The 21,957-nt window shown below is 48.9% G+C and overlaps 1 protein-coding gene across 2 annotated transcripts; it reads left to right on the top strand.

Annotated features, from left to right (window-relative positions):
- The first annotated feature begins 290 nt into the window (after positions 1–290).
- Snrnp70 (small nuclear ribonucleoprotein U1 subunit 70) lies at positions 291–20,620 on the top strand. Of its 2 annotated transcripts, none has more exons than XM_028859125.2 (10): positions 291–499; positions 1,130–1,286; positions 4,112–4,174; positions 4,445–4,499; positions 9,894–9,958; positions 10,081–10,143; positions 13,904–13,985; positions 17,054–17,155; positions 19,606–19,693; positions 19,767–20,620. In XM_028859125.2, the coding sequence occupies exons 2-10, from the start codon at positions 1,140–1,142 to the stop codon at positions 20,455–20,457; spliced, it is 1,356 nt and encodes a 451-aa protein (XP_028714958.1). In that variant the 5' UTR covers positions 291–499; positions 1,130–1,139; the 3' UTR covers positions 20,458–20,620. The 2 variants fall into 2 exon arrangements, with proteins under 2 accessions (XP_028714958.1, XP_028714959.1); XM_028859126.2 differs by lacking the exon at positions 291–499 and adding an exon at positions 849–870.
- Positions 20,621–21,957: the final 1,337 nt, after the last annotated feature.

Here is a 21,957-nt window from a genome sequence, read left to right as displayed (position 1 = left end):
AAGCTTACGTTGACGCATGCGTACAAGGTCCGGGAAGTGTAAGGAAAAAGGGGTGGGGCATCGGTGAGTGTCTCGCGGGCATAGGCGGTTGGATAGAGCGCGAGGTGGAGGCCGACCTGGGGCCTGAGCACACATGCGCAGTACGGTTGCCAGGTCACGGCTGCTTGGGCATTTAAGGATTCTGACGGCGGAGTCCCGGCTCTGCGCGTGCGCAGTAGCCGCGGCAGGGCCTGGGCCGCACTAGGGGTTTCTTTTGATTTGTGCAGCACATGCGCAGTGCGAGCGGCGGAGGGATTCGAGGCCGGACCCGCTGCCCGTTCTGCTCGCGAGCTGAGGCCGCGCGGGTGGTGAGGGCCGTCCTGGTTAGCGCGCGCGGCGCGGACCTCTGGAGACAGCTGACGCGGACGCCGCCGAAGTGGAAGCCGGAGCGGGAGTTTTCGTCGGTGAACGGCGGCCGCGAGGCCTGAGACTAACGTCAGGCCGAGGAGAGCGCCGCGCGGTGAGTGAGTGAATGAGGGGCCTTAGCGGGGTTCGGGGCCGCTACCCACAAGCCACTGCGGGATCCCCGAACCCTCTCCCCGCGCCCGAGGCCCGCTTCCCGAGTCGGCGACTCAGCTCCCCCACGTCCCTTCCCAGAGTCCCCTGGGCGCCCCAGCCCTCCTTCCCTCAGCGCCCCCACCTCTCGCGGTCCCCTACCCACAGGCCCTTGCGTTTTTGTATGTTGCCTCTTTTCCTCGCTTTTTTTTTTTTTTTTTTTTTTTTTTTGGTCGCATCCTGGACCTCTACCCATAATTCCTTTCGCCTCTGGGAGCCTAGATATTTTACGCAGATCCCCTGGCTTGAGACCCCTACCTCATAATCTTCCCCAAGGTATGAAGCCAGCAACCACCAGAACGTGGTGCCCCAGGTCCCTGGGTCCACACCTGCTCCTTCTCCTCTTTGTTTCCTGTGTTTTCAGTCTTGTTTCTCAGCTCCTGCCAAGGCCTTCCTTTTTCATGCAGATGTCTCCCACCGCTCTCCCGGGATGGCTGCATCCTCAAGATCTCTCTCCTGTTCGATTGGTTTTGGGTGAAGGGGTCGTGGAGGGAACCTGTGCTCAAGTACCCTAATGTAAGGTTTCTGGTCTCAGGCTTGGCAAGATGACGCAGTTTCTGCCTCCCAACCTTCTGGCCCTCTTTGCCCCTCGAGACCCCATCCCGTACCTGCCACCCCTGGAAAAGCTGCCACATGAAAAACATCATAACCAACCTTATTGTGGCATTGCACCATACATCCGAGAGTTTGAGGTGAGTACTCAGACATGGGGCACGCTAGGGGTGCTTGGGTTCTGGATGGGAGCAGGCGCACTTCCAAGTTCATCTTTTACGAATTTTTAGTTGTGTGGGTGTTTTTGATTTTTGCTTTTCTTGATCTTGTTTTCTGCTTAAAGTTTTTAATTGCACTTGTATGTGTTGTATATGTATGTATATGTGTGGATGTGCAAACCTGTGAACATCGTGGACGACTTCTAAGCCTCTCTTTCCCCCTCGGGGGTCCAGGAGCTCAGGCTGAGTTTGTTAGGTTTGGTGGCAAGTGCCTTAACCTGGAGAACCATCGTGCTAGCCCCTTTTTGTGAGTGTTGGGACAGGGGTTTGCTGTGTAGCCCAGAGTGGCCTTGATAGTGTGGCAGTCCTACTTAGGTTCCCAAATGCTGCAGTTAATGGGTGTGCACGTCCAGGACTGGCTAATTTCCTTGTTTTGTTTTGTTTTTTAAGATTTATTTTGGATGTAAAATTAGTGAAAAGAAATACATATATGTACAAAAATTTTTAAAAGTTTTATATGTATAGGTATTTTGCCTGCATGTACCACAAGCATGCTGCTTGCTTGGTGCCATGATTCCCTTGGAATTGGAGGTACAGATAGTTGTGAGTTGCCATGTAGGTGTTGGGAGTTCAACCCAGGCCCTCTGGAGGATCAGCCAGTGCTTTTAACTGCTGAGCCATTCCTCTATGTCATTTGTTTTAAGTAGGGCTAAGAATATCTTTTGGTTGGGCAGTGGTGGCACACGCCTTTAGTCCCAGCACTCGGGAGGCAGAGGCAGGCGGATCTCTGTGTGTTAGAGGACAGCCTGGTCTACAGAGTGAGTTCCAGGACATGCACCAAAACAACACAGAGAAACCCTGTCTCAAGGGGAAAAAAAAGAATGTCTTTTGTAGGGCTCTGGTAGTCCTTCATCCGTGTGATCCATCATATTTGTTAGATTGGCAAATGTGTCTTTTGTGGGTTTGGTTTTTTTTTTTGTTTGTTTGTTTTTTGAGACAGGGTTTCTCTGTGTAGCTTTGCGTCTTTCCTGGAACTCGATTTGTAGACCAGGCTGGCCTCAAACTCACAGAGATCCGCCTGCCTCAGCCTCTCAAGTGCTGGGATTAAAGGTGTGCTCTGCTGCCACCACCACCACCACCTGGCTTGTTTTTATTTTAAGCTTGCAGAGATACGTCTGCTTTGCTCTGTGTTCTCAGGTACAGGAACTAAAGGCTTGTGTCTGGGTTGTTTGGAGACAGTTTTTCATGGAGTCCTGGCTGGTCTTGATTTCCCTTTGTCACTAAGGCTGGCCTTGAACTCATAGTCCTCTGCTTCGTACTCTCAGAGTGCCCCAATAACAGGCATGTGCCACCAACCCAGAAGCATATTAATGCATTGGTTAGGTTATCCTTTAGCAAGAGGTGGCTGTAAGATGAGACTAGTGGAGAGCTGAGTCACAGAGTTTGTGTTCAAGGACATAAGGCAGTTAGTAAATGTCAGATTTGTCGCTGTAGTTACTGTTTTTTATGACAGTAAGATGACTTAGGGGGTAAATGTGCTCGCTACCAAGAACCTGAGTTCTGTTCCTGGGATCCACAGTGTGGAAGGAAAGGCTACCCTCGAGCCTTTCCTCTACATCTTCATCTTAATAAATAAAGGTAAATGTAGAGTTTTGGAAAGAGGACAGTGTTTACTAAGGTTGAGCAGTGCGTCCTGCAGTGCTTAAGGCTGGCAACTTGGGGTTTGGGTTCTGTACTTGCTAGGTATGTATGACTAAATCTGAATCATTTGAGCTTTTGGGTGTCATTTCTTTTATTCAGAAAATTTGTTATGCCCACCATTGGAGCAGACCTAAGAAATGCTGCCCAGTAACCAGAAGTATTAGGAGAAACATTCTGCCATTGAGTAAGAAAGCCAGAATATAATAGATAACAGGTGATTCTGCCTGCCTGCCGTGGTCAACCTGCACTTGGGAAATGTTACTAGCCAATAAACTGAGTTTAATGGGTTCGGCTCAGTGGTGTTCTTTCCGCAGGTCATGTGCCAATGTGTATTTAATGAGAGGCTGGTAAGGATTTCCAGATCTGTGACATCACAGGTTGTCTTGCTTTGGAGGTTTGCCCTGTCCACTGTTGTTTCAGGCCTATATTCTATCACTGGCATTCTGTGGGAAGTTGCAGAGTCCCTGGCTTTGGAAGCCATATAACTTTGGTACTGTGCTTTACAGCTGTTCCACCTACATCATAATCTGATGGAAAACAAATGTCTGCTAGTCATTTGTCAGTGTATATGCTTTTTTGTTTTGTTTTATTTTTTGAGGCATGGTTTCTCTGTAGCCTTAGCTGTCCTGGAACTCACTGTGTATACGAGGCTGGCCTTGAACTCACAGAGATCCGCCCATGCACCCCTCCACACCCCGCTCTCACCCCCATGATTGATGCTTTTGCTAATATAAGGGAATTGTTTCTGTGTTTCGTTTAAAAGGACCTTCAAAAATGAGACTTCTTTTTTTTCTTTTAATTACGCCTAGTAGACATAAAGTTACTTGGGTTCTCTTGGAGCTGACTTTGTAGACTAGGCTGGCTTTGAACCAGTGCTGGGATTAAAGGCTTACACCACCACCACCACCCAGTGGAGATTTTTACATTGTCCTACCACAGACTTGGAGTAGTCTGGTCAGCACTGGTCCATGGAGCAAAACTCATTGGACCACATTCACCATGGGTCTTGTATTTATATGGAACTATTGGCCTTGTGTATGGAAGGAACTGAGAGTCTTTTCCTTGGTGGTGTGCCTTGATATTTTCCATTACCTCTCTTGTTCTAGGACCCTCGAGATGCGCCTCCTCCAACAAGGGCAGAAACCCGAGAGGAACGCATGGAAAGAAAGGTATGTTGTTTTACCTCTAAGTCTTGCTTTTTTGAGACAGGGTCTCTTTGTAGCCCTGGTTGTCCTGGAACTTGATCTGTAGACCAGGCTGGCCTCAAACTCACAGAGATCCACTTGCTTCTGTCTTCTGAGTGCTGGGATTAACGGTGTTCACCATCATCACCTAGCACCTCTTAGTCTTAATGCATTTTTAGCTACTTTTTTTTAACAGATGGTCTTTGCCATCCAAGTACCTCTGCTTGCACTTACTCTACTTCTTTTTAATTGCAGAGACGGGAAAAGATTGAACGGCGACAACAGGAAGTGGAGACAGAGCTGAAAATGTGTAAGCTTCTCCTCTCTCCTAGCAATCTTCCCTTCCAGTCTCATTTTGTTCCTCTTCCCAGGTCACAGCTGGGCCACTATTCTCTTGGGAGTCTGAGAAAGCAGAATTGGTTCACTTTCCTAGCAACCACTTGCCAAGCACAGGACTTGGATTAGGCTTTTTTTTTTAAGTTCTAGTATGTTTTATTAATTGTTTCATATGTATGAGTGTTTTGCCTATCTGCATGTAGGACACTAGAAGAGGGCATAGGATTCCTTGGAACTGGAGTTGGACAGTTAGGAGCTGCTATGTGGGTGCTAGGAATCAAACACCAGCCCCTGGAAGAGCAATCAGTGCTCTTACTTAATCACTGAGCCATCTCTCCAGCTCCAGTTGGTTTAGTCTTTTAATAGGTAGGGATACCCCAATTACTTGCCCTTCCCTGTAAGGGACCACATTCTCCAGGATAAGGCATAAGGCAATCTGGCCAGTTGGTCTCGGCTCTATCCCTAGTTTCCGGAACCTGGGAATGGAGGTGCTTCACCATCTAGGTTGGGAGGATTAAGTAGTGCTTGGTAACCAGACTCACAAAATGGTCAGATCTCAGTGTTTAATAGGTAAAGACCCATCAGAGAATGAGGTTTATCTCCCATCTATTTTCTGCAGCCTTAGTGAATCATTTCTTTCTAAACCGTTTTCTAGAACTTGTGGATTTTCTCAAGTGCACACAACTAAGCTAGTGCATGGAGCTCTGGTTCTCATATTATACCTAGCTAGATGCTCTTTCTTAAATATGTCATACTCCATGTTCAAGCCACAGAATCGCCTCGTCCCAATTCCTGTGGGATTCTGCTTTCCCCAAGACATGGCTTCCAGATGTTGGTGTGTTGGTGCTCAGTTTGTTTTTAGCACCTGTGTTAGGGTTCTCTAAAGGAACAGAATTGATAAAATAGGGGGAACTTTCTGTGTGTGTGTGTGTGTGTGTGTGTGTGTGTTTATTTATGTGGATGTGTGAGAGAGATTGATGATTGATTGATTGATTGATTGGAGTGGCTTTCTCTCAACAGAAAGGCTAAGAGTCTGCTAATTGTTCAGTCCACAAAGCTGGATGTCGCTGGGCGGTGGTGGCAGTGGTGGCGCACGCCTTTAATCCCAGCACTCGGGGAGGCAGAGGCAGGTGGATCTCTGTGAGTTTGAGGCCAGCCTGGGCTACAGAGTGAGTTACAGGACAGGCTCCAAAGCTACACAGAGAAACCCTGTCTCGAAAAACGGAAAAAAGAAAGAAAAAAAAAGCTGGATGTCTCAGCTGGTTTTTATTTTAGGTTGGAATTCTGAAGAAGTAGGTTCTACTACCAGTGAAGGAACGGCTCAGCAGCAGGATGGGTGAGCTTGGCAGGGAGTGAGGACAGGCAGGCAAAGAGCCTCATTCAGGTCTTCTGTTGGCTGCCAACAGACGGTGTGGCCCAGATTTAAGTTGGATCTTCTCATCTCAAATGATTCAATCCAGAAATCCCTATGGCCATGTCCAACTACTTGAGTCTTAGTTGATTCCAGATGTGATAAAGTTTAGAATTAAGATTAGGTAGAACAGCACCAATACAACTTCCCCAGCTTGTCACCAAGATCTGTCTTTAAACTTTAAACAAAACCAGATGTTCCATGTCCACCAGTAGCGCTCAGGTCCTGCTTGGCTTGGACAGTGCTGTAACAGTGTCTTGTCTTCCCTAGCTAAGATCCTCTATGGGGCTTTGTAAAGACAAGCACTCCTCTCTCTTTCCTGCTGCCCTCAGCATGAAGCCCAGTTCTTTTCCTGCCTATCTAGGTATGCTTTGCACCAGGTGGACAATGTGAGAGAGTGCAGAACAGACTTGTGACCTGGTTTCCTAAAAAACAAACAAAACAACAACAACAAAAACCGACAAGGAAAGGTTGGAGGCAGTCCGTAGGGAGACCATGAAGTAAGAGGTCAAAAGACTCATCAACCAAGCAAGACTTGGAACTTGGTTGAACACAGTGTAAATGTGTTGTAAATACAAGTGTCATTCTGAAACAGCCCCAGATGAAGGATTTTAAATGAGGGATTGTAGATGAGTTTAGAAATTGGTAATGTTAATAATGGTACTGTGGTTACAGTTTATTTAAAAAGTACTGAAGACCAGCATAGCAAGCTGAGGTGTGACTGAAATTCTCAAATTGGTGTAAGGGAATGTAGAGGTCAATCAAGTTAGGCCCCATGTTGGTAATTGAAGCAAGTTCAAGGATGTACATTGTAATCTCCAAAATAGAACAGACAGGATTGATCAGGCAGAGTAGGGTCTCTGCTTGTCCTCACTAATTGTAGAAGCTTGCTTTGCTCTGTCAAAATCAAGGAGACTGTCTCTTGGCTGAGCACCTGTATTCCTTCACGTTATGGATGATGTCTATGTGCAGCAGGAATGGTTATTTCCATTTTATTTATTATTATTATTATTATTATTTTGGTTTTTCGAGACAGGGTTTCTCTGTGTAGTTTGGTGACTGTCCTGGATCTTGCTCTTTGTACCAGGCTGGCCTCGAACTCACAGAGATCCGCCTGGCTCTGCCTCCCGAGTGCTGGGATTAAAGTCATGCACCACTACTGCCAGGCAGGTTTTTCCCATTTTAAAGATGAAAAAGTAGTGGCTTGTCAAAGGGGGGTTTGGAGGTTTCACGTCAACAACCTGAAAGCCTAGTGAAGTTTTCTAGCTTTCAGGCTTCTTGTTTGCTCGTTCCTCTCGGGCAGGGTCCTGACCAGTGAGTGCAGAGAGGTGCAGCTGAGTATACAGACCAGCATGCCACATGTGCACACTTCGTAGTAGGCACTGGCTATTACTTTCTGTTTCTCAGGTAATGTATTCCTTCAGAAAGGAATATTGGTGGTGGTGGCATAGGTTTCTGCCTTTAGTCCCTCATCAGCCTTATGGTAAGCAAAAGCTATAGGCATCTCGAGTAGAGATGTTTCCCTCTTGTGTGCTGAGTACTTCTAGCTGCCCTTCAGGCAAGTTTAACTCTCAGTTGGCTTCTATCTACCCTGCGGCAGCACTGGACAGGTAATACTCATGCACCCTACACCTAGTGTTTGGGAGATGGCTGCCCACTTTTACCTTGGCACCTTTGAGCATGTTGTCTCAGCAGCCTGTTTATGGGGTGCTATGCTTCACTGAACCCAAGGCTTTGTGCATGTACTCTCCTAACTTTATTCTTCTGACCTATATACCCATGAGAGTGCCCCCCCATTTATCTATCTATCTATCTATTTATTTATTTTCCTTTTGAGACAGGGTTTCTCTGTATAGCCTGGCTGTTCTATAACTCTGTAGACCAGGCTGGCCTTGAGTTCACAGAGATCCACCTGCCTTGAATGCTGGGGTTAAGAGGATTTACTGTCAGTGCATAACTATTCCAGCCCCTTTGTTTTTCTTGGTTCCTTTTGCCTCAAAAAGTGACATTTAAAGAGAAAGAAAGTGAGATATGATATCTGTCCATTGACTCCTTTCTCTTCACACCTCGCTCCTCCAGATTCTTAGCACCCTAGGATTGATCTCTGGATAAGACCAGGTAGCAGGGCAGCTCCTGGGATGAAGTTGCAACTTTGAGGGCCATCTCTTAAGTGGAGATGTAGTTGAAAGCCTTAATGGCTTGAGTCCTCTTCTGTCACCATATTAACAGCCATGCCCTTAGGATCAAAAGGACCACCACCATGGCTGATTCTTTGGATTTATATTTTGTGTTGGTGGGAGAAAGAGACTTGCGAAGTATCAATGCCTGTGACCTGTCAAGAATAAATACAATCTGAAACAAGGACAGTCAGTCTGGACTGGTTAAGCATACTTGTAGGCCACCAATGGAAGACAGAAGTATCCCTGCTTTCTTGCTGAAAGGTCTTATGCATGCCAGGTGTTCTTCCAAATTGCCCAGGCTGGCCTCAAAAATCTCAGCAATCACTTTTTCCCCTCTTAAACTCTGTTCCTATCTCTTCTGTGATCTCTTTGCTTACTGTGCTGCAGCTTAAGGAGAGTATGAACACAGAAAGTTCAGCACAGATGTTTAGCTCCCAGCACCCCAACTGTTCACTCATTGGAGTTAGTTCATAGTTTTTTGTTTTTTAGATTTACTTATTATATATACCCTGTTCTGCCTGCATGTGTGCCTGCAGGCCAGAAAAGGGCACCAGATCTCATTATAGATGGTTGTGAACCACCTTGTGGTTTCTGGGAATTGAATTCAGGACCTCTAGAAGAGCAGCCAGTGCTCTTAACCTCTGAGCCATCTCTCTAATCCCATTTGTTTGTTTTGTTTTTTGAGACAGGATTTCTCTGTGTAACAGCCCTGGCTGTCCCGGAACTCCCTTTGTAGACCAGACTGGCCTCAAACTCACAGAGAGATCCACCTGCCTCCCCAGTGCTGCAATTAAAGGCGTGTGCCACTACTGCCCGTCCATGCGCACATCTTTTTGATCTAGCACTCGGGAGGCAGAGAAAGGTGGATCTCTGAGTTTGAGGCCAGCCTGGTCTACAGAGTGAGATCCAGGACAGGCACCAAAACTACACAGAGAAACCCTGTCTTGAAAAACAAAACAAACAAACAAAAAGGCATGTATTACCACCCAGCAAGTGGTTAATAGATTCTTGATCTTTTTCTGAAGACTTAATCCTTGGAGGCCAAATGGGAAGTAGTTATCTATTTATGCCACTTGATCCTTGTAATTTTCTTCAGCACTAGCCCAGGGTCTCTGCCAAAGGTTGTAGGATATGGAGGAGAAAAACCTATCCTGAACTTTCTTACTTTCTTTTTGAGACAGTCTCACTGTGTAGCCTGCCTGGCCTGGAACTCATTATGAAGACCAGGCTGAGTTCTGTTTGCTTCTGCCCCCCTCAGTGCTGGGATTTACTCATGGGCCATCACACCCACTTTATCCTGGACTCAGATTGCCTAGTCTTAGATCTGAGACTGTTTGGTATCATGCTTTCCCCTGGCTGTGTTGAATTCTGTCCAATGAGTGGCAGGACTGACTGTATATATTACGGAACAAGATAGCTGAGTCTCCCTCCAGAGAGATCCCATGGATTCAGTTACTGCTCAGCTCACTTTGTACTGGGAATGGCTGGCCAAAGTCCATAGTTCTGAAATGCCATTTTGGTGTGCCACATCCTATCTATCTAATGTGATTTTCACCCTAGCAGCCTGTTGTCCTCATCTGTCATTACTCTAGAAAAGACTTTAGGGAAACCAAACCTGAAAGAGGGCGTGTAATCAAGCTTGCTAAAGTCACTGAGCGTTTCTTGTAGAAGGGGGCCTACTTAGGTTCCATCTTCCTGTCCTTAGCTTCTGTCCATTGTTCTTCTACCCAAGACTGTGGGCTCTGTCTACTTAAAAGATTTTCTCCTCCTTGTACAGGGGACCCTCACAATGATCCCAATGCTCAAGGTGATGCCTTCAAGACTCTGTTCGTAGCTAGAGTGGTAAGTACCCAGCTCCTGGCCTGCGACCCCTAGGCTGCTGAGAACTTGGGTCTAGTCCTGGGCTGTTTAAGGACTTTGGAACTGCGTGCTTCTCCCGTTTAACTTAGATTTGTCTCTTGTAGAATTATGACACAACAGAGTCTAAGCTTCGGAGAGAGTTTGAGGTGTATGGACCCATCAAAAGAGTAAGTAGGTTGGGGTGAAGGGCTGAGTTGAGGGTTTTTGGAAGAGGGAGCAGTAGCCTGAAGTGAGGAAGAATGCTGGGTTCCCAGCCTGGGAATGATTCACATCTTTTCAGGGCCTGAGTTTATTTCCTTTAGTGAAGCTTTAATGTCAGAAGTAACATTGGGCCGGGGCGGTGGTGGCACACACCTTTAATCCTAGCACTCCGGAAGCAGAGTCTGATGGATTTCTGAATTCTAGGACAGCCAGGTCTACAGAACTAGTTCTAGGACAGCCAGGGCTACCCAGGAAACCTTGTCTTGGAACACCCCCCCCCCCCAAAAAAAAAAGGGTAACATTGGAAGTGGTGAGTCCTCGTGGATTTATAACACAGATTGGCAAACTTCACCTTGCTGCAAGTTGGTATATGGGTGAGGAGGCAGACCCACTTAGGTTGAGTCTAGGTAGACGGGTGGTTGGTTGGTTGGTTTTCTGATTTGTTTTCGAGGCAGTTTCATGAATCCAAAGCTGGCCTCAAACTTATTATAAAGCTTTGGATGTTCTTGAACTTCCAGTCCTCTTGTCTTTGCTGTCCAAGACCTTCATTAGGTATTTCTTTTCTGCCCCCAGGACTAGAGCTTAAGCTCCGGGCAGCAGTATACATGCTAAACAAGCATGGTACCTGAAACTATATCCCCAGCCCTTGTATAATTGATGCTCTGTGTATTTATTTTTAAAATTATTTTATAAACACAAGTGTTCTTTGCTTGCTTGTATATAAATATACTATGTTGGTACCTCATAGATCCCCCAGGACAAGTGTTACACAGAGTAACACTTATAAGCTACCATCTGAGTTCTGGGAACCAAATCCAGGTTGTCTGCAAGAGCAGCAAGTGCCCTGGTTAACCATTGAGCCATTTCTGGTATTACTTTGTTTTGTTTTGTTTTTTCAAGACAGGGTTTTTCTGTGTTGCTCTAGCTGTCCTGGAACTCACTCTGTGGACCAGGCTGGCCTCAAACTCACAGAGATCACCTGTCTCTGCCTCCCGAATGCTGGGAGTAAACGTGTGCATTACCACCGCCACCACGTATATTCACACGAGTGCAGTGCCCTTGGAGGCCAGAAGGACATTGGATCTCCTGGATTTGGAGTTTCATGGTTGTGAGCTGCCGTGTAATGGTTAGGAACTGAACTTGGGTCCTCTGCATTACATTATTACCTTGTAGAGAAAGGGCTGGTATGTGTGGAGATCAAAGAACAACTTATAAGATCCATTTTCTCCTGGAGATCAAACTCAGCCAGCTCACTTACTGGCTCTTAATCTTTAAGATTGTCCCACATAGTCCAGGCTTGGCACTGATGAGTTCATTATGCAGATAGAGAATGACTTTAAATTTTGGTTCTCCTGTCTGCCTCCAAAGTGCTGGTATTACAGGTGTGTACCGCCACTTTTTTTTTTTTTTTTTTTTTTTTTTGGCCATGCTAGGGATTGAACACAATGTTTCATGTATCGTAGTCTGTCAACTAAGCTGCACACCAGACCCTTCAGATTTGTTTATTTAGTTGTTAAGTGTCTCACTGGATATGGTGGCACATGCTTCTAATCCCAGCAGTGCGTTAGGCAGAGGCAGGTGGATCTCTGACTTCAAGGACAGCCAGGGCTCTGTTATACAGAGAAACCCTGTCTCAAAAACAAACAGGAAAGACAGGGTCTCCCTCTATCACAAACAGGCCTTATCATTACTAGGTTTTAGATTTACTTATACGTATTTTGCCTACATATGTGTATATTAAGTGTACACGGTACCTTTGCTCTGGAATTGGAGTTAGAAATTGTTGTTAGTTGTTCTGTGAGTACTGGGAATGAAACCTGGGTTTCAGCAAGAGCAGCAAATGCTCTAAACCACTGAGGAGCCATTTATCCAGCCCGTCCCAGCTTCTGTTTCATTTTGAAATGTCTTGCTATGTTGTCTAAACTGGCCTTGAACTTGCTGTGTAGCTAAGGGAGACTTGCTAATTTCCATATAGTTTGCAGATGTTATTGCTACAAGGCAGTTAGGTACTTATTACAGGTTGTGTTACATGGCCCTCAATCTGGGGTGTCTGCTGGGGTGACCCTTTTCTGGAAATATGCTGCCAGATGTGGTGTCACACACCTTTAATTCCAGCACTTGGGTGTGTGTGTGTGCACATCTCAGCTGATGTGTGTCTTGAGTTCTAGGACAGCTTGATCTACCTACCAAGTTCAGGCTAGCCAAGGTTAGTGAAGCCTGTCTTCAAAAAAGAGAGCATGCATGCAGGAGACATAGTCAGAAGGGAACTAATTGCTTATCTAGTACCAATTGGTCAGCCCTAAAAACATACATGCAGGTATATATGGACTGAGCAGGTTATATTTAGAGATACACAAACACATCTATATATGTGTCAGCAATTAACAATAGGCCGTAAGGGCTAGAGAGATGGCTCAGTGGTTAAGAGTACTGGCTACCCTTCAGAGGGCCTGTGCTCAGTTCCCAGAAAACACATGGTGGCTCACAGTCATAAGGGGATCAATCTCAAAAAATTATGTAAATAGAAAGTACAGAAGAAAAAGAAAGGAAACATGCTAACTTTAAGTATGGTGGCTCATAACTGTAATCCCAGCCCTAGGGAGACTGAGTCAGTAAAGTTGTCTTAAGGTTAAGATTAGCCTGGGCTACAGAGTGAGGTCTGTACTAAAAAACAAGAAAGATGGGTGCTGTGCTAAGTTTTTATACCAAAACTCACTTAACTGCTTTGTGCCTTATTTTCTTCTGCTGGGAGACAAAGTAAGACCTGGCGCTCATGATGGACACAAGCTGCTTAGCCCAGGATGGGCCCTGTGGCCTGTCCCTGATTCCTGGGTCTCAGGAACTGGTTCTCCCCCTCAGCCCTACCCCCCTTGAGGCCTGATGGAACCATGTCAGCTTGGAATCTCAGTTGACTTTTGAAGATTGCAGGTTGTAGAGTTAAAGTTTTAGTATTCCTGAGCAAGCTTAGGACCGTATCCATCCATGTGTGGGCAGGTAGTAATGTGAATGGAGGACCAGTCATCCCTGGGAACCTGCTCAAATCCTGTTATTTCCCAGAAGTCTTACCTGTCTTGCCCCACCCCTGTATCTCCAAGCATTCTTATCTGGATGCTGGTTCTCTGTACTCAAGCCTCCTGTGTCACTGGCATGTGGAGAGAGAGCCCATAAGCTTTGCCTGACTTTTCATGGCCTTCACAGTGTGGCCATGTGCTCCCTCATCCCTGTTCTGTCCTGCAGAGGCCTCTTAAGTGCTCTGGGTCCTCTAGCCTCCCCACCTTCCCATATGTTCGGCTCTGTCAGCACAGGCCTCTTGCCATGGTTGCAGGCAGACTTCTACATGGATTATCCACGGTGACCCTTTTTTATGCTCAGCACATTGTTTATTTCTCACACTTGGCTGACTTTGGGGGCACTTGGCTCAATGCCCGTTTGCCTTTGGCCTCATCTGAGGATCACCATCAGAATGTCCAGTTTCCATAGAGCTGTAGGCACAGCTTTCTCCAGCCTGATTTGTGGGACCCTCTGCCTCACACATGCTGCTTCTGTGCCCTTTGGTTTCCGCTTTACTCGGGCTCTCACTGGAGTGAGAGTCCCTTGGGACACTTGAAGGACACATCTGTTCCTGGTGTGTTCCCCAGCCCAAAGCCTGTGGAATAAGTTGTGTTGTGGGGTGGGTGGGGCAGCCCTGTAACTTGTGGAGCTCACTGCCTTCTGCCTGCCCTGCAGATCCACATGGTATACAGTAAGCGCTCTGGAAAACCCCGTGGTTATGCCTTCATTGAGTATGAACATGAACGAGACATGCACTGTGAGTACCTGTGCCTTTGCCTTGCCTTCTGACCCTCTCACCTCTGCTTCCCAGCCTCTCCCGTCGTCTGCTCCCTCCCCTACCATACCTGACTTTAGCATTGTCTCTTCTCCCTCTGTTTCTGATATATCTTTTTTTTTATATATATACACGTGTTTTTTAAAAATCAAAAACCAAATCCCCCACAACGTGTGTGTGAGCCCAGGGAGGTAAGTGTCACACGTTGAACCTCGGGCCAGGAGGGCACTGGGTGAGGTATGGGGCCACCTGGAGGTGGGGGGAGGTGTCGGATTTGGGGAGCTTCTCCCCATTAGGCCCCCACTGGAGTTGGGGGCTGCCAGGTTGCAGTGAGAGCTGGCCTTTGAACCAGTCCTCTCCCCCAGTAGAACTGTGCTGGGCCACCCGACCCTCCACCTCCCCAGCCCCAGCCCCCACCTAGTTCTCATCAAGCAGTGCTCTGGTGGGCATGTTTAGCACCCACCCACACAGCTACAAAGCCCCATTGAGGCTGCGCGGCGTCCACTTGGGCAGGGCTGGGTGGGTGGGGGTGGGCAGGGCTGCGGCGTGTCCAGGGGCCGCCGTATTAATTGACTGTTCTTATTGTCACTGCAGCCACCACGCAGCTGGCTTGCAGCTGATGCTTACGCTCCCCTTACAACACCTCAGTGTATGGTTGGTATAAGGGTTTGTATCATGGGTAAGATCACAGCACCGCACACCAGCCCAGCTTAGCCAGGCAGCTTAGGAACAGTGAGGCTTCCCTTCCCACCCTAGTTACCCTTCAGTCTCCCTTCACCCACAGCCCTTTCCTCATTTGGGTGCCCTCTACCCCTCTTGCTCCCACCCACATGCTCTCTGGTAATCTCACTGATCCCAAGGGGAAGGGTGGACCTCGGTGGGAGAGGCACTGACCTCCGTCCATAGTCGGGCTCCACCCAGCCCCTGACACCTGGGGCCAAGTTGGGTGTCCTAAAGTTGGGTGTTCTGGGGCCAGGGCTCTGTGTGGAGCCCTTTAGCCTGACCCTCCCTACCCTATGACTTCTGTGGGGTTGTCACCATAGTGGTCTTGGAGACTCTGGTTTCTAGTTTGGGGTTCTCTATCCCTTCTATCTTCCTTGGCATGGTGGGAGCCTCCTGAGAAGGCAACTGTGATGCCCAGTGCCTGAGCTCCCCAAAATGCATGGGTTGGGGTTCAGAGTATGGGAGGGCTGGAACAGGTTTCAAACAACTGAAGGTGTGGTAGTTTTTACTCAACCTGTACTGAGGCGGAAGAGAGGGAAAGAGAGAGAAGCCTAGACTGACACAATTACATGATCTTCTTGCTGTTCTCTGGGTTGGGCCTCTCCTGGGGTTTGGGATGGGGAACCTGAGCCGGGTTCCTGTACTTGACTGACCTCAGTTCTCAAGTTCCCTCCCCTCTCACTCTGCTCTGGGGTTAGGGGCCAATTGGCCCCTCCTGGAGCATGAGAAAGCATCCTGTTTCCCGGATCCCAGGTGTTACCCTGTGTGCCAGCCTCAGCTGCTGCCACTAGACGGGAGGGCATGTGGAATTGGAGGGGAAGAGCCTGGTCCCAGTACTGAGAGTTGGGCCTGTGCCTAGTGGAGCGTGACTGTTTCAGGGAATGGTGAGGTGGTAGGCGCTTTGAGGCCTTGAGGCCTGATGTGTAAGATCAAGCAGGATAGACCAAGGGCTTCCAGCCCAGGCTCAAGTCGTTCCTCTGTGAGGCTCTGAGGCCCTTTACTTCCTTCATCCCCTGTTTCTAGGTGATGTAGGAAGTGTAGTCTCTCTCTCAGGGCTACCTTCCTGTAGCTTTAGTTACCCCAATGGTGGTGGGTGTGGGGTCTGTGTGAGTGCTCAGGTAAGCTTGGGGTCTCCAGGTAAGCAGTCCCATGTCCCAACCCCACCCCACCCCCGGGAAGCCCGCCTCCTCGCCAGGCCCCCAGGAGTTGCCGAGCCCCCCCCATCCCGCTCGGTTTGGACACCCGCAAGGCCGGCATCGGTAAATGGCACCTTTTTCTCTTCCTCTGGTTGTTATTGGGGGGGAGCGGGCAGGGGTTGGGCAGGGTATTGTGGTTGGTGAGCATAGTCCCTTAGGCCAGGGCTGGGACCTGGACAGGGACTTTTTGGCCTTCTTAACAGCCCTGCCTGATCAGAGGCCTGGGCTCTGGGGCCTCCCCACTCTGTCCTATGCTCCTCAGCTTCCCTGAGCTCAGGCTGGGCTGCATGCCCTACTGGTCATTGAGCTTGGCCTGGAGGACAGAGCTGGCCAGGCTAGGTGGTGGCAGGGTCAGTCTGCTCAGGTAAGGCAGGGACTTTGAGTAGCACAGCACATGTACCTCTGGGCCCAGCCAGGGTCCTTGGAGGCCCCTGGGGAGCTCAGCACCCACCTCTATCCCTGCCAGTTCCTTAAGGTCTCCACTCCTGTTCATTTCTGTTCTGATGTCTTACCTCGCACTGACCTCCCTATGAAAACACAGAAAAAAAACAAAAAAACGGAAAAAAAAAAAACAAAAACAAAAAACAAACCTGGTGTGGCCTGGGTGTGGAGGGGCCTAGCCGGCCTCCTGCCCAGCATGGTGTCTAGGGTGCATGCCTGGGTGTGGAGGGGCCTAGCCGGCCTCCTGCCCAGCATGGTGTTTAGGGTGCATGCCTGGGTGTGGAGGGGCCTAGCCGGCCTCCTGCCCAGCATGGTGTCTAGGGTGCATGCCTGGGTGTGGAGGGGCCCTCCCCACAGCAGAGGCCAGCATTCAGCTAACCTCCAGTTTCTTTGCAGCAACTTTGGCCGCCCTGGCAGGAGGGGGCTGCTCCATCATGTGGGAGCTGGGGGTGGCCAGGATAAATGTTTTGCCCCCCAATGATAATTGGGGGTGCCAAAAAGGAGTCAGGGATTGGATGGAGCAGGCCCTTCAGGGTGGGAAGAGGGCTGTCTGGCTGTTGGTTGCCTGGCTGACTGGGGAGTGTGAGTGTATGTGTGCAGATGGGGTTTGAGGGGCAGGGATGCTGTTGCATGGATCCTTGTCTGACTAGAGCATCTTCTGGGGACCCCCCTCCCCCACATCTGTTGCAGCCGCTTACAAGCACGCAGATGGCAAGAAGATTGATGGCAGGAGGGTCCTTGTGGATGTGGAGAGGGGCCGGACTGTGAAGGGATGGAGGCCCCGGCGTCTAGGTGAGTCCATTCTGCCCTCTAGGTGCTGACCTGTGTGTCGATGATTCTGCCTTCAGTCTCCCCAGCCCGCATACTGCTTCTTCCCCTCCATTTCCAGCTGTCTTCTCTCATCATCTTCATGGCTTTAGACACTGGTGCACACAGACACCTACACCTGCTGGTGCCCAAGCAGACCCTGGTCTTTGCTGGATGTATATATAGAGTGTCTGTCCTGCCTGCGTGTATGCAGGAAAGGAGGGGCCAACTGATGCAGGGCTCTTGTCTCAGTCCCAGGCCTGTGATATCAATGGATTCTCACCAAGAGGATCTGGAGAGATTGTGCTGCTGTCTCTGGACAAGTGTCAGTCTCTGCTGTTTGTCATCTAATGGCTCGGTGTTAGGCTCCACCTGGATTGCAGGGCTTGTGTGCCAGCTGGCACTCTGTCTCGGGCAGCAGCATTACCTGGCTTTGCTTTCACCTGAGCATCGGTGCTGAGTTGACCTAGCACCCCAACCCCCAGGAGTTCTTTCTGTGCTGGGAGATTCCTCAAATCTCAGAAACAAGCCATTTGTCCTGGTGTGCAGACATGCTGCTAATGTGATAGTATGGGTTCTTCTTCACACACACAGGTTTTGTACAGCTGGTTTCCACATGCAGTATATAGAAGTATTTTTTTTTTACTCGGATGTAGTTCTGAGACAGGGTCTCCACAGTGAAGCTCAGGGTGGCCTCAGGCTCATGTGATCCTCCTGTCTCAATCTTTTGAGTGTTGAAATTACATACCTGGCTTTTTATTTTTATTATTTATTTATTATGTATGCAGTGTTCTGTCTGCATGTGTGCCTGCAGGCCAGAAGAGGGCACCAGATCTCATTATAGATGGTTGTGAGCCATCATGTTGTTGATGGGAATTGAACTCAGGACCTCTGGAAGAGCAGCCAGTGCTCTTCACCTCTGAGCTATCTCTCCAGCCCCACCTAGCTTTTTTTTTTTTTTTTTTTTTTTTTTAAGAATGGGATATTTGTTGAACGCAGTTTCTGAGGTTTCAGTACATGGTCTAACTATCTCTTGCTTTTGGACTTGTGGCGAGTCAGATATGAAGAGTACTATTTATTTACCTCATGTGCGCAGGAGCAAGTGTATTTCTTGTGTTGATGGCAAAGCCGGTTGTTAAGTTGTGACCCAGCAGCTGGGACTCTGTGTCCTGTATTGTAGTAGTCCAGCCTGTTACCTATGCCTAGACTCAGCCTAGCGTGTGACTGGCCTCTACTTTCTCTTGTCCTCAGTGTGAATCTCAACCTCACTTCTCTGGACCCTCTTTAGATGGGTGGTGCAGGAAACCACAGGCACATGGGATTCCCAGCCATGAGTCTTCCTTGCCAAGTCATTGGGAGCAAGTGGCTCATTAGTGGGTCCCCATTTGAAAAATAAGATTTCCGGGGCTGGAGAGATGGCTCAGTGGTTAAGAGCACCAACTGCTCTTCCAGATGACCTGAGTTCAATTCCCAGCAACTACATGGTGGCTCACAACCATCTGTAATGAGATCTGGTGCTGTCTTCTGGCCTGTAATGACACATGCAAGCAGAATACTGTATACATAATAAATAAGCAAATAAATAAATCTTTAAAAAAGAAAAAGAAGGTTGCTACCTGCTCCTTAGTGCTATTGGTCGGGTACACACTACCTTTCTAGACCTGGTGTTAAATCTGCAAGGTCAGCGGCGTCCCTCTTTTTGTCACATATCAGGATCTGAAGGGGTGTAGTCATGGTTTCCTTGTACCTGCCTAATAGGTACTGGGAGCCTCTGACAATTCAGGGGAGTGGCATTGTGTGGAGCAGGGCAGGCTCTGAGGTGGTGATTGAGGCTGACGGGGAAGTGGAAGGTGCAGAGATAAGGAAAGCAGGCTTACTCCAGGGAGGACACATGTAAGTTCATGGCTGTTACGGGAAGCAAGAGGGTAGTTGAAAGGCTGGAAAGAAAAGGTCCCCTGGGAAGCTGGGCGTGTCAGGTTTTCTAGCTTTTCTATTCTGAGAACAAGGTCCCAGTGTATAGCTTTGGCTGCCCTAAAGTTCATTGCATGGACCAGAGTGGCCTCACAATCATAAGCTCTACCTGCCCGTCTTCCTTCCCAAGTATGGGATTAAAGGGATGTAACACCATGCCTAGCATCTTTCAGCTTTTCTGTGGGTTTACATTGGGACTTTGTGCACAAAAATACAAGTTGCTGGTGTGCTAGCCTAGACTCAGGTCTCAGATGAGGTTGGCTAGCTTGGGAAACATGAAGTTTCTTCTTAGGGTGTCCCTGAGCTCTAGCACCTCGTTAAAGCCTTGCATGACAAACAGGCTCCTCCGTGACAAGGGAACATGGGGGTGATTGGCATGGGATTGTGCACCACAGCTGCCAGTAGAGGGATTTGGTTTTTGTCAGCGTTCCCACTGACCCTGTGTGCCTTTGCTTGACCCATAGGAGGTGGCCTTGGTGGGACCAGAAGAGGTGGGGCAGATGTGAACATCAGGCATTCAGGCCGTGATGACACTTCCCGATATGATGAGAGGTAAGGTTGGGCACCTGGTTTCTTGGGACAAGGCGGTCATGGGGTCCTGCCACACGCTGCTAATCTCATGTAGGCCGGGCCCCTCCCCACTTCCACACAGGGACCGGGACCGGGACCGCGAGCGGGAGCGCAGAGAAAGAAGCCGAGAGAGAGACAAGGAGAGAGAACGGAGACGCTCCCGCTCTCGGGACCGGAGGAGACGCTCCCGGAGTCGAGACAAGGACGAGCGGCGTCGTTCCAGAGAGAGAAGCAAAGACAAGGACCGAGACCGAAAGCGACGGAGCAGTCGAAGCCGGGAGCGAGCACGCCGGGAGCGGGAACGAAAAGAGGAGCTTCGAGGTGGTGGAGGTGGTGGCGGTGGTGGTGGTGGTGGCGGCGGCGGTGGTGGCGGCGGCGACATGGCTGAACCCTCTGAAGCTGGTGATGCAGTTCCTGATGATGGGCCTCCTGGAGAGCTTGGCCCTGATGGCCCTGATGGCCCAGAGGAGAAGGGCCGGGATCGAGACCGGGAGCGCCGTAGGAGCCACCGGAGTGAGAGGGAACGTCGAAGGGATCGAGACCGGGATCGGGATCGAGAGCACAAACGGGGGGAGCGGGGCAGTGAGCGGGGCAGGGATGAGGCTCGGGGTGGGGGTGGCAGTGGTCAGGACAATGGGCTGGAAGGTCTAGGTAGTGATGGTCGAGACATGTACATGGAGGCAGAGGGTGGTGATGGGTACATGGCCCCAGAGAATGGATATCTGATGGAGGCAGCTCCCGAATGAAGAGGCCTCCTGTGTTGTGGACATGCTCCTACTTTGCTGTCTGCCTTCTTAGCCTTTCTACCATGGCTTGTCCTCCGAGGGTAGAGGGTTGGTTTTTTTGTTTTGTTTTGTTTTGTTTTTTTTTGTTCTGGTCCCTTGGATTTAAAAATAAAATTAATTTCCTGTTGATGGTGGGCCCCTGGTGTCTTACTGCACTTGTTCCCTTCCCAAAAGGTTGTCACTTTATATTGTCCAGCCCCACTTGGTGTGCTGATGATGGTGCACATGTTATATGACCTGAAGTAAAGGCTGTGCTCCGGGCCGCCAGGGCTGCTCAGCAGGGAAGAGAGGGAAGCCCTTGCCCTCTTAACAAGTGAGGGAGCAGTAGGCCAAGGGGCAGGAGGAGAGACCTGTGGTCAGGAAGATTCCTGCTCAGACAGTTGGCTAAGGAAATAACCATCAGCAGTTAGATGGAAGACTAAGTGGGCGAGCTTTCAGTCTGGTGAGCCCTGAGGAAGCAGTGGCTAGCCTGGCACAGTCCTGAAGAAAGGCTGAAGGCAGTCCCATTTAGACCTGATTGACAGGACTCCAGATAGCTGTCCTGAAAGGAAACTTGACTCACATTCCTGTGGACTTTCCCCATGTTGTAGGTAAGCTTAAGTTTGGCTAAGAGTGCCTCATTGTAGAATGCTTAGGGCAGCGAAAACTTGAGAAAGGCACTGGAGGATGACCAGGGGAGACATAGCCACCTTTCTTAAAGAATTGATAAGGCTTGAGTATAATATGGCCTTCACAGGCTCATGTCACATGGGACATTTGTCTCCAACTGCTGGTGTGATTTGGGAGATTTTGTGGGTTTTAAGAGGTAGGACCCAGTTAGAGGAAATAAATCAGTGGGGATAGGTTTTGGGGTGTGTGTTGTGCTCTGCTTCCTGGTCTTCATGAGATGAGAACACCTGCCTGTGGCTCTTCCAAGTGTGTGGAAACAAGAGATTACACAGATTTCTGAAATGGTAAATGAGTGTGAGTCCATCCTCACGTTGTATATGCCAAATGCTATGTAAATATATAAATTTTTTCTTTCTGGGGAGATGAAAACTGCAACTGGGTTTCTGCTTGGTGAATAGATTTATTGGGATTTCTTAGAGGAGTGTGAGAAGCCCTTCCCAAAGATTTTGTGCAGTTGTTGACTCTCGGTTGGGGGTGTGGTGACATCCCTGTTTGGGGGATGTCAAGAGTGTGTCCCTTCCCTCCTAGCTATCACTGTATTGTGTTTGTGGATCATCATGTTGTTTGCCTTCAAAATGGGTGCTTATCATCATTCTTACTGGTGGGAAATAGCCACTACATCCACAGCAATGGCTATTAGACTTCTGTAACTTGCCCAGGAAGCCTGTGTCCACCCCTGAGCTGCTCAATATGGTAATGAGAGCCCCTGGAATCTCATCATGTTGAAGCGTGAGATTTCAGCAACCATGCTGTTCTGATGGGAGTGCCTCCTACCTCACCCCATGACAGGTG

The sequence above is a fragment of the Peromyscus leucopus genome, chromosome 1 (genome assembly GCF_004664715.2).
Source record: "Peromyscus leucopus breed LL Stock chromosome 1, UCI_PerLeu_2.1, whole genome shotgun sequence".
Taxonomy (NCBI): domain Eukaryota; kingdom Metazoa; phylum Chordata; class Mammalia; order Rodentia; family Cricetidae; genus Peromyscus; species Peromyscus leucopus.
The sequence above is the reverse complement of the archived record's forward strand: the minus strand, read 5'-3'. Positions and strand labels throughout refer to the sequence as shown.

Coding starts and splice junctions, on each gene's coding strand:
- Snrnp70 (XM_028859125.2), top strand. CDS start 1,140: ATGACGCAGTTTCTGCCTCCCAACCTTCTGGCCCTCTTTGCCCCTCGA. Junction 10,144..13,903: donor TGTATGGACCCATCAAAAGA/GTAAGTAGGTTG, acceptor CCTGCCCTGCAG/ATCCACATGGTATACAGTAA. Junction 17,156..19,605: donor ATGGAGGCCCCGGCGTCTAG/GTGAGTCCATTC, acceptor CTTGACCCATAG/GAGGTGGCCTTGGTGGGACC.